We start from the raw sequence: 12806 nt of genomic DNA on the forward strand, positions 1-12806 counted from the left end.
TTGGATTAGTAAACACCAATGAGTGTGACAGACTGGAAAAGGAGTGCAAAGTGTATATTGATTACATCATCGAGCACCTACCTGCAACTAAACATTCCAACCCCAAGAGGTAGACATACAGTCTCTTGCCCACGTCACAGTAAGAGCCTCATTCACAAACTGTATCAGGTTTCTGTGGGCGGCAGACTCCTGGAAATGGAACCCACTGGTCTGTATTCTCCCACTCACTGTCATTGCATTAGGCCATATGACTATGTGTCTGTCACTGCATTAGGCCATATGACTATGTGTCTCACTGCATTAGGCCATATGACTATGTGTCTCACTGCATTAGGCCATATGACTATGTGTCTCACTGCATTAGGCCATATGACTATGTGTGTGTCACTGCATTAGGCCATATGACTATGTGTCTCACTGCATTAGGCCATATGACTATGTGTCTCACTGCATTAGGCCATATGACTATGTGTCTCACTGCATTAGGCCATATGACTATGTGTGTGTCACTGCATTAGGCCATATGACTATGTGTCTCACTGCATTAGGCCATATGACTATGTGTCTCACTGCATTAGGCCATATGACTATGTGTCTCACTGCATTAGGCCATATGACTATGTGTCTCACTGCATTAGGCCATATGACTATGTGTCTCACTGCATTAGGCCACATGACTATGTGTCTGTCACTGCATTAGGCCATATGACTATGTGTCTCACTGCATTAGGCCATATGACTATGTGTCTCACTGCATTAGGCCATATGACTATGTGTCTCACTGCATTAGGCCATATGACTATGTGTCTCACTGCATTAGGCCACATGACTATGTGTCTCACTGCATTAGGCCATATGACTATGTGTCTCACTGCATTAGGCCATATGACTATGTGTCTGTCACTGCATTAGGCCATATGACTGTCAGAATCAGAATCAGAATTGTATTTATTGCCAAATAGGTTTACACCTACCTGGAATTTGCTCTGGTGTATACTGTAGGTGCATACAATAAACATAATACTGAAAAACACAATAAGTACTACACATAAGAAAAAGTACAACACAAAAAACACAATATATAAGATACAAATATATAAAAAAAAATATTTAAGGAAGTCAAGTTAACTGTAAAATGCAAAATGCAAGACAGGACAAGTGAATGTGCAATGTGTAATGTGTGTTAATGTAACATAGACTTGAGGCGTGGGAGCGGGATAAGAGTCCAAGTCAGGTGGGGGTCCCGGGCCTTGTTAATAAGGCCAACTGCAGCCAGGAAGAAGCTGGTTTTGAGGCGTGAGGTTTTGGTCCTGATGGACCTTTGGACCGCATCCTCCTGCCTGAGGAAAGAACCTCAAAGAGTTTGTGAACCAGGTGGGAGGGATTGACCAAAAACCTCAGGGTCATAGAGGCGAACAGGTCCTGTAGAGATGTCAGATTGCAGCCAATCACCTTCTCAGCAGAACGGATGATACGCTGCAGTCTGCCTTTGTCATTGGCAGCAGTGTACCAGATAGTGATGGAGGAGGTGAGTGAGGATGGACTTGACGATGCAGGTGTAGAAGTGCACGATCATTGTCTTTGGCAGATGGAACTTCTTCAGCTGCCGCAGGAAGTACATCCTCTGCTGAGCTCTTTTGTCAAGAAGTCCTGGGAGATGATGGTGCCCAGGAAGTGGAAGTTACTCTGCCCACACCAGGTCACCAGATGGTCGATCTCCCACCTGTAAGCGGACTCGTCCCCACCAGAGATGAGCCCGATGAGGGTGGTGTCATCCACGAACTTGAGGAGTTGGACGGACTGGGGACTGCAGGTGCAGCTGTTGGTATACAGGGAGAAGAGTAGAGGGGAAAGAACGCAGCCTTGAGGGGAACCGGTGCTTATGGTCCTGGAATCAGAGACATACTTCCCCAGCCTCACGTGTTGCCTCCTGTCAGACAGGAAGTCTGTGATCCACCTGCAGGTGGAGTCAGGCACACTCAGCTGGGAGAGCTTCCCCTGAAGCAGAGCCGGAATGATGGTGGTGAATGCAGAGCTGAAGTCCACAAACAGGATCCTGGCGTAGGTTCCTGGGGAGTCCAGTTGCTGGAGGATAAAGTGAAGGGCCATTTTAACTGCATCATCTACAGACCTGTTGGCTCTGTAGGCAAACTGCATGGGGTCAAGGAGAGGGTCAGTGATGGCTTTGAGGTGAAGCAACACAAGGCGCTCAAATGCCTTCATCAATACAGAGGTCAGGGCGATGGGTCTGTAATCATTGAGACCAGTGATCTTAGTTTTTTTGGGGACGGGGATGATGGTGGACGTCTTGAAGCAGGCTGGTACGTGGCATGTCTCCAGTGAGGTGTAGAAAATGTCTGTGAACACCGGAGACAGCTGATCAGCACAGTGCTTAAAGATGGATGGAGAGACAGAGTCTGGCCCGGCTGCTTTGCAGGGGTTTTGTCTCTTGAATAGTCTGTTGACATCTCTCTCCAGAATGACTATTCAAGAGACAGAACCCCTGCAAAGCAGCCGGGCCAGACTCTGTCTCTCCATCCATCTTCAGCCTCCTCCCTCCTCCCCCTTCAGGATGGAGAGAGTCAACACTGTGGAGGGGGAGGAGGGAGGGGGCTCTGAGGTGGGCAGTTGTGAGAAGGCGCGGGCCTCTGCTGTGATGGGGGCAGTACAGTTGATGGGCTGGAGCTGGAGAGTGGTGTCACAGGGGATAGTGTCAGGATTGTCCCATTGTCCATCAGAGCGACAGTAAAACTCATTGTAGTTGTTGGCCAGGCGTGAGTCCTTAGTGGAGTGGGGTGCTCTAGGCTTACAATTGGTAATCAGCCTAAGCCCTTACCAGACAGAGGCAGAGTCGTTGGCTGAGAACTGGTATTGATATTTCTCAGACGTTTAGCTTCTGTCAACACCTTTCTAAACCTGCATTTTGACTCTACGTATCTGTCTTTGTCCCCACTCCTGAACGCCTCATCCTTCACACACGTATATACACACATGCTCACACACACACTCATGCACACATACACACATGCACACACACTCATATAAAAGCCACGGTCAATCATCTCACACATAACATCACCACATCACCACTAGAATGACGCCAATCAAAGCAACCTGTCAATCAAAAACAAATTGGTAGAATGCTAACTATCATAGGCCATCAATCACTTTTGACAAAAGTTACTAGTGGAGTTTATGTGACTTGTGACTTATATTATGATACATGGGGGGATCTGAAAACAGGTACCAAATGGCCCAGATTGGTTTTTGATTATTTTCACATTCTACAATTTTTTCATGATAAATGGTGGTGGACCAGAAGACTGGTCTGATTAAGGTACCCAGATGACCCAGATTGGTTGAGATCTGCTATGTGGTGACTGGGTCAGGTTGAGATCTGCTATGTTTTCACTGGGTCAGGTTGAGATCTGCTATGTGGTGACCTGGTTGAGATCTGCTATGTGGTGACTGGGTCAGGTTGAGATCTGCTATGTTTTGACTGGGTCAGGTTGAGATCTGCTATGTGGTGACTGGGTCAGGTTGAGATCTGCTATGTGGTGACTGGGTTAGGTTGAGATCGGCTATATGGTGACTGGGTCAGGTTGAGATCTGCTATGTGGTGACTGGGTCAGGTTGAGATCTGCTATGTGGTGACTGGGTCAGGTTGAGATCTGCTGTGTGGTGACTGGGTCAGGTTGAGATCTGCTATGTGGTGACTGGGTCAGGTTGAGTTTGTGGGTAACAGAGCAAAAATCCACAGACAGATCAGCCAACAACATATACAGCGTTGACTGGTCAGGTGCTTAAATGCAGATTATATCAGAATGAATAATGGTGTTCAGTGAGTTATGAAACCAGAACTGACCTCTTCCTGGTCAGCAGCTCCTTAGAGCGTGGGTGTATGCAGGTCCTGTTGGAGAGAGAAGAGACATTATTCACTCAATCTTGACTTTGATTTACTTAGAAGTTATGTAGCCTTCATCATTTAGTGTAATTAAACCAGTTTAAAAACAATATCACCAAGCCACCTTTCTATATCTAGCCTATAGATATCTGGAAAAAGAACTGCAGGACAGAAACAGCCAACTACAGGACCTGAGAACCCAACTACAAGAACAAGGCAGGGAGCTGGAGGAGAGAGGCAGACAGCTGGAGGAGAAAGAAAAGACAAAACAACAACTAGAAGAGAAGAATAAAGAGATGGATGAGACAAAGCAAACATTAGAAGAGACTAACAAAGTGATGGAGAAGACAAAACGACAACTAGAGGAGAAGAATAAACTCATCCAGGAGAGAGAGACAGAGCTAGACAACATGACTAAACGAGAGAAGGAGAGAAAGGGATTACTGGAGAACATGAGCAGTGACGTGGAGACCAGTAAAAGACAACTGGAGTCACTGGAAAAGGAACTGCAGGACAGGAACAGCCAACTACAGGACCTGAGAACCCAACTACAAGAACAAGGCAGGGAGCTGGAGGAGAGAGACAGACAGCTGGAGGAGAGAAACAGACAGCTGGAGGAGAGAGACAGACAGCTGGAGGAGAGAGAAAGACAGCTGGAGGAGAGAGAAAGACAGCTGGAGGAAAACAAGGAGGAAAAGATTACACTTTTGAAAGAGAGCAGGGAGAGACTGGTGGAGATAGAAAAGTCAAAACAACAACTACAGGAGAAGAATAAAGAGATGGAAAAGACAAAACAACAACTAGAGGAGATTAATAAAGAGATGGAAGAGACAAAGCAACAACTAGAGGAGAAGAACAAAGAGATGGAGAAGTCAAAACATCAACTAGAATTAATGACAAAACAACAACTAGAGGAGAAGAATGAAGAGATGGAAAAGACAAAACAACAACTAGAGGAGAAGAATAAACTCCTCCAGGAGAGAGAGACAGATCTAGAGAACATGACTAAACAAGAGAAGGAGAGAGAGGGATTACTGGAGATCATGATCAGTGAGGTGGAGACCAGTAAAAGACAACTGGAGTCACTGGAAAAGAAACTGCAGGACAGGAACAGCCAACTACAGGACCTGAGAACCCAACTACAAGAACAAGGCAGGGAGCTGGAGGAGAGAAACAGACAGCTGGAGGAGAGAGACAGACAGCTGGAGGAGAGAGACAGACAGCTGGAGGAGAGAGACAGAGAACATCTGACTGGTGAGTGTGAGAGAGATGTGTATCCTAAGTGTTAAGCAACATACGTAGACGGTAAATAAAAGTGATTCTCTTTCTAACTACTAATGACCCATTAAATGAACTGCTACTTTCACTCACATGATATTAACACTCTGACATACTCACACATCTCAGCTCCAGTTTCTGTTTTCCCTTTACATCTCAGTCTCTATCTGTCTGTGTTGTGTTGCATCAGGAGGAGAGCCTCCCCAGTATCATTCATCCTGTCTCACTCAGTGCTGTTCACAGTGTCAAACACTTCAGTGGCTACTACAGTAACTGAATGGGCTTCTGATCCAGTTTCTCTTTGTGTTGGACTCCTAGATCCAGATCCTCCTCACGTCAGGAGAAGACGCAGTATGGATGGGGATCGCCCAAATAGTAAGTCTTCATGTTTAATATTAATTAAAAAATAAAAACTTGAAAACACCTATGTATTTGAAGGGATATATAAACTGGAAAGATCATTGTCTTCATCATTTGTAAATATTATGCATGGTGAGGTCTGTGAGAAGGTGGAATCCCCTCTTCTCACTGATTCACACTCCACAGGTATGGAGTCTGACTCATGTTGCCCTGCAAGAGTGGGAGAGAGACATAAGACTCACACACACACACACATACCCACACACACACACACACGTATGGTTATGTATTTTGCTAGCCACCCTCTCCATATGGCTAGGTACATTGTTGGCACGAGTGCAGGTGCTGACCTCATGACAGGATTGTGGCGCAATTTTACCACGTTAGAGCAGAAAACACGTTAATCACCTTAATCACTGTACACCTGTTTATTATCATCACCATCCATGTAGTGCGGTACTCACACACACAAACACACACACCTCACCATCCATGTAGTGCAGTACCCACACACACACACACCTCACCATCCATGTAGTGCGGTACTCACACACACACACACACCTCACCATCCATGTAGTGCGGTACTCACACACATACACACACACCTCACCATCCATGTAGTGCGGTACCCACTATTTCATGGCCCATTTATTCTCTGTTCCATACACAGCCCTTGATAATTCATACACACAGTAACACTCTCTTTCTCACACCACTCCCGTCCTGCTGCTCGTATGGGGAAGCGTGCACCGCTGAGAGGCAGCATTTCTCCACGTCCCAGAGGGAAGGGAGTTGTCTTGTTTGATGTTATGTTTCCTATGTATGTATGTCAATAATATGTGTGGTGTGTGGAAGGGGAAAATACTGTATATGGTAATAGGTGTATTAGTTAACTTGGTTTAGGTTAATCTAGGAGACTAATTTCACGGGAAAATAAATCATTATTTTTCTACCTAAACAACCTGCACCATTTTTTCCCAACTTCACCACTGACTCCAGTTAGCCCACATACCAACACACAGGGCCACTTTGGTTATTAAACACATTTGATAGGAAATGATCTTCACACTTTGCTGTTGTCAATGTCTTGATTTAGAGTTGTACTTATGCTTATGATAACTGGATAATCTGTTACAAAGACTTCTGATTTCTAAACTCTTGTGTGTGTGTGTGTGTGTGTGTGTGTGTGTGTGTGTGTGTGTGTGTGTGTGTGTGTGTGTGTGTGTGTGTGTGTGTGTGTGTGTGTGTGTGTGTGTGTGTGTGTGTGTGTGTGTGTGTGTGTGTGTGTGTGTGTGTGTGTGTGTGTGTGTGTGTGTGTGTGTGTGTGTGTGCGATGGAAGCATATCCTGTCATGGGTTTGCACCGTTAGTTTGCTTGTTGTGATTATGTAATAACTGAGCTGTGTGTGGTGGTTTACTGTGATTATGTGTGTGTTGCAGTGGGAGGAGAGAGTCCTGGTCCAGCGCCCCCAGTGTCTCCTGCTGTGTCTGAGCTGAGGCTGGTGCTGCTGGGGGGGAGCACAGCTGGGAAGAGGGCAGCAGGAAACACCATCCTGGGCACAGAGGAGTTTGGGAAGCAGGCCAGCACACACACACTCACACACACATCCACAGAGACCCAGCACAGTGAGAGCAGACAGGGGGAGGTGGCTGGGAGACGGGTGACCGTGGTGGAAACTCCAGACTGGTTCTGCAGTGGACTCTCTGAGAAGGACCTGAGACAGGACGTGGGGCTTTGTGTCCGTCTGTCTGCCCCAGGACCTCACGCCTTCCTCTTGGTGATTCCAGTGGAGCCGTCTGAAGGAGAGGAGAGGAGGATGCTGGAGAAAATGGAGGAAATGTTTGGGGAGGGCTGTTGGGGACACACACTGATCCTCTTCACCCATGCTGAGGGGCTGAGAGAGAGGAGTGTGGATGAGTTGATTCAGACAGGGAGCCAGGAGCTCCAGCAGCTGGTAGAGAAATGTGGGAACAGGTGTCACCTTCTCAGCGTTAAGGACAGGCCTGACGACACTAAGATCACACAGCTGCTAGTTAAGATAGAAGAGATGGTGTCAGGAAACAGAGAAAGATTCTACAGCAGTGAGACCTACCAGGAGGCAGAGAAACATGTCAGAGATATAGAGAGAAGGATACAGAAAGAACGAGATGTGGAGGAGAGGAAACTGAGGGCGGAGAGAGAGAAAAGAGAGGAACTTGATAGAAATGTTCAGGAGTCTCTGAAGATGATGGAGGGAGAGATTCAACAGCATGAAGGAGAAATTAAAATATTAAATGAAAGAACAACAGAACTGGGGAGAAATATGAAAGAAGAGCGAGATGAAGAGAAGAAGAAGGAGATGGATAGAGAGTTAAAGAGAGAGATTAAACAGAGAGAGGAGATACAGAGAAAGCTGATCAGAGTGAGAGAAAAGAGAGAAAGGGAGAGGAGAGAGATGGAGGAGAGACACAGAGAGGAGATGGAGGAGATGAGAGAGAGCTATGAGAGAGAGGCCAGGGCTGAAGCAGAGGGAAACCTCATGAAGATCATTCTGCCTGAACTACAGAGAAACATCAGCATCACCAAGGAGAAGATGGAGGGAGAGTTCAACAGACAGATGGAGGAGAAGGACAGAGAGATGGAGGGAAAGAACAGAGAGATTGAGGAGAAAGACAGAAGGATTGAGGAGATGGAGTTAAATAAAGTGATCACAGAGAAAGAGGAGCGAGAGTTAGAGAGAGAGATTATGCATAAGCAGGAGTCTCTGAAGGAGATGGAGGGAGAGATTCAGCAGGATGAAAGAAACATTATAATATTGAATGAAAGAACAACAGAACTGGGGAGAAATATGAAACAAGAGAGGGATGAGGAGAACATGAGGAAAATGGAGAGAGAGTTAAATGAAGTGATTGAAGAGAAAGAGGAGGTGGAGAGAAGGCTGACCAGAGTGAGAAATAAGAGAAAAGGGGAGAATAGAGAGATGGAGGAGGTGGAGAGAAGGCTGACCAGAGTGAGGAATAAGAGAAAAGGGGAGAAGAAAGAGATGGAGGAGATGGAGGAGAGACACAGAGAGGAGATGGAGGAGATGAGAGAAAGCTATGAGAGAGAGACCAGGGCTGAAGTAGAGAGAAACATCAGCATCACCAAGGAGAAGATGGAGGTAGAGTTCAACAGAGAGATGGAGGAAAAGAACAGAGAGATGCAAAGACTGCTGGAGACATCATTAGTAATATCTAGCTTGAAAGACAGAGGGATGGAGGGATCGTTAGAGACTGTACATACACTCAGTCGTTTGGACAGTACAGGGGAGGACAGAGAGACAGAAGGACTGTTGGAGACTCATACACACGACCGTTTGGACAGGACAGGTGGGGACAGAGAGAGGAGTGGTGACACCTGTTGCAGTGAACACTGTTGCAGGATACAATGATATGGGGATGGAGTTGTGAGCTTCTTAGACTTGTCTATGCTGAAGAACCCTAGAACATGTTTCTGTAAATACTAACAAGATAAACTGATATGGGAGATGGAGTCTGAATATGTTTCTGTAAATACTGATATGGAGGGGGGGTGTTTCTGTCTGAATATGTTTCTGTAAATACTAATATGGGGGGGGGGGGGAGGGGGGGTGTTTCTGTCTGAATATGTTTCTGTAAATACTGACATGGAGGGGGGGTGTTTCTGTCTGAATATGTTTCTGTAAATACTAATATGGGGGGGGGGGGGGGGGGGGGTGTTTCTGTCTGAATATGTTTCTGTAAATACTGATATGGGGGGGGGGGTGTTTCTGTCTGAATATGTTTCTGTAAATACTAATATGGGGGGGGGGGGGGGGGGGGGGGTGTTTCTGTCTGAATATGTTTCTGTAAATACTGATATGGGGGGGGGGGGTGTTTCTGTCTGAATATGTTTCTGTAAATACTAATATGGGGGGGGGGGGGGGGGGGGGTGTTTCTGTCTGAATATGTTTCTGTAAATACTGATATGGGGGGGGGGGGGTGTTTCTGTCTGAATATGTTTCTGTAAATACTAATATGGGGGGGGGGGGGGGGGGGGTGTTTCTGTCTGAATATGTTTCTGTAAATACTGATATGGGGGGGGGGGTGTTTCTGTCTGAATATGTTTCTGTAAATACTAATATGGGGGGGGGGGGGGGGGGTGTTTCTGTCTGAATATGTTTCTGTAAATACTGATATGGGGGGGGGGGGGTGTTTCTGTCTGAATATGTTTCTGTAAATACTAATATGGGGGGGGGGGGGGGGGTGTTTCTGTCTGAATATGTTTCTGTAAATACTGATATGGGGGGGGGTTTCTGTCTGAATATGCTTCTGTAAATACTGATACGTGGGGGGGGGGGGGGGGGCTTGTCTGAATATGTTTCTGTAAATACTAATATGGGGGGGGGGGGGCTTCGGTCTGAATATGTTTCTGTAAATACTGATACGTGTTCCTATGAATATGTTCCTGTAAATACCAGCAACTGGTGCTATGCCTCACTACATACTTCATGGGATGAACAAAACATCTAATAAATATGTATCCACAGTTTCTATCTAGCTAATGAATATCTATCCATCTAAAAGCTCTCACTTTACAAAAGAGAAGAAGACTGAAACAGACACAGAACACTACATGGGTATATTATGAATATTATTAATTAATAAACCACTTTGTGCGAGAGCGACATTAGAACTGAGAAATATTTAATACACACCTCCCACAGTCATATGCATATTTCAATGGAGACTGACGAGCAGGCACGTGCAGAGGGGGGGGCTAAGGGGGCTTGAGCACCTGCCCTTGCCCTTGATGCCCAAAGTGCCCTTTTGTCAGAGTGTTTTTTTATTAGTGTGCTTGCCCGAAGGGAAGCACAGTATTGTTATCGTGTGAAAAATCCGTCTGTGCGGCCCAAAATAATAATACATTTAACAAAATGATAATAATTTAGATCTACCTTGGTCGGTCACATGATCCACAACGTGCCCTCACTCTGCCCTGACGTGCCCTGCTGACCGACGCCTCGGATAAGTTTCTCTGGAGCTACCGTTTTCTAGGTAAGCCGAGTAGCCTTGTGATGCCAAATGTGCCATGATGACTCGGGAATAACTCGGTGTAAAGTTTACTATAGGGGCTTATATGCCTCTCTCTTGTACGTCGCTTTAAACAAAAGCGTCTGCTAAATGACTGCATGCAAATATGAGCCAAAATAGTTGATTAACTCCTGTAAATAAACGTGTCAATGTATGAACTTTGTATCGTTTATTATAGAGCGTGGTCTTTAAATCTGAGAGCATTTTCGTTCATTTCACGTCATGATTTTGTATTGGTTGGTGAATTTTGGTAATGTTATTTCATATCAATCAGAGAGAGAGAGAGAAAGGGCCAGATAGCGAGAGCGAGCAGAAGTCTTTGAGCAGAAGAAACAAGAGGACGAGTGCGAGAACTGAAACACAGGGAATTTCTGATAGCAACAGTGTATTTGAGTGCGACAACTTAAACTGAAACACGGCATTTCTGCAAGCAACAGTGTATTTGAGTGCAGACAATCCGTTTTGAGCAGGATCTCTCCCCCCCCCTCTCTCTCTCTCTCTCTCCATCCGTCTCACTCTCTCCATCTCTCACTCCCTCCCTCTCTCTCCATCCATCTCACTCATTGAAAATTGTATGTTGAAATGGACCCACATTGACTATAAACATTGCACCCTTTTGACAACTTTCATACTCACAGTGAAACACAGCTGTCTACAGTACTTGCTGCCTGTAAAATTATAGTTTAAAGGCCTTGTTCCCACATAGTTCCCCTGCTCATTTAAAACCTAATGAGTATGCACCTGTTTGTGAAATGGATGTATGTGTGTGTGTGTATGTGTGTGTGTGTGTGTGTGTGTGTGTGTGTGTTGGCAGCTGTGGAGACACTGTAATGTGTCTGGGGGTATAAACCAACCCCTTGTGCCAACACTGTCCTATAGTGTGAAATGAACTCAGCGTCACACTAGTGGAAATGACCGTCACACCAGTGGACATAGCCTATAGAAAAGGCCTAGATAAATACATTTTTACAAATCCGTGCTACATGTGCCCCCTTTTTAACTTTGAGCACCTGCCCCTCCAAAGGTCTCTGCACGGCCCTGCTGACGAGAGGACAGAACAGATGCAGCACATCCACTAACAACCCACAGAGGGCGCCATAACACAAACTAATACAGTACTCCCAATAGTGCTGAGTGCTCTAACGTCTTTGTTTTAAAATGTTAGAGAGGGAGATTTCCCGAACCATTTAAAGCTAAAGGTTTTAGATATTTGATTTAAAATAAGCATTAATAATCCATATCTGACCCGATGTGATGCGTTTCAAAGATGGCTGGATACTAAAGATTTTCCTGAACCATTTTAACTGAGGACTTCTTAGAAAAAAAATCCTTAAAACACGGTATTAATAAGAATTGATTTTTTTTACTCGATTCATTACGTTTATAAGAGAGCCGGCTAACTGCTTTCATATGGAGTAAGAATAGTTTCAATGTCACATGATTCACAAATGTAAATGTGTTTATTCAAAGACCAATTAATGTACATTTACAAACCGCTCACCATTTGTGAACTTCCCAGCACTTATTTGTGGACATTTGACTTTCCTGATGTGATTTCACAAATGCATTTTTTTTCAAAAGGCCATTCCCTGCAGCCTATCAGATGTCTCTAACAATTTCACCACATGAACTTAAATTTGAGGGCATGATTGAATGTGACCACACTGCCTTACATCTGTGCAGTGTCCAGTTATGGGGACCACACTGCCTTACATCTGTGCAGTGTCCAGGGGGATTATTTTGTATCCAAATGACACTCATTATAGAACATACTTGTTATAGAACATACTTGTTATAGAACACACTCGTTATAGAACACACTCATTATAGAACACACTCGTTATAGAACACACTCGTTATGGAACACACTCGTTATAGAACACACTTGTTATAGAACACACTCGTTATAGAACACACTCGTTATAGAACACACTCGTTATAGAACACACTCGTTATAGAACACACTCGTTATAGAACACACTCATTATAGAACACACTCGTTATAGAACACACTCGTTATAGAACACACTCATTATAGAACACACTCATTATAGAACACACTTATTATAGAACACACTCATTATAGAACACACTTATTATGTATACTACTGTTTGTTTGCTCTTACACCTTCTCAGGCCTGTCTCTTCCAAAGAGCATCTCAGAATGAGGCACTGTCAAGCTAAAAAGGCAC

The 12806-nt window shown here is 45.0% G+C and overlaps 1 protein-coding gene across 1 annotated transcript in view; it reads left to right on the forward strand.

Annotated features, from left to right (window-relative positions):
* Positions 1–4314: 4314 nt before the first annotated feature.
* Positions 4315–12806, forward strand: part of LOC308365563 (uncharacterized protein) — a gene marked incomplete at both ends in the record, with an annotated part of 13622 nt that continues 5130 nt past the window's right edge. Inside the window, 3 exons of the mRNA XM_080839031.1 lie at positions 4315–4465; positions 5501–5557; positions 6985–8254. Coding sequence (XP_080695157.1) covers positions 4315–4465; positions 5501–5557; positions 6985–8254 — 1478 coding nt within the window. The remainder of the gene's footprint in view (positions 4466–5500; positions 5558–6984; positions 8255–12806) is intronic.

The sequence above is a fragment of the Sprattus sprattus genome (assembly GCF_963457725.1).
Source record: "Sprattus sprattus genome assembly, chromosome: 5".
Taxonomy (NCBI): domain Eukaryota; kingdom Metazoa; phylum Chordata; class Actinopteri; order Clupeiformes; family Clupeidae; genus Sprattus; species Sprattus sprattus.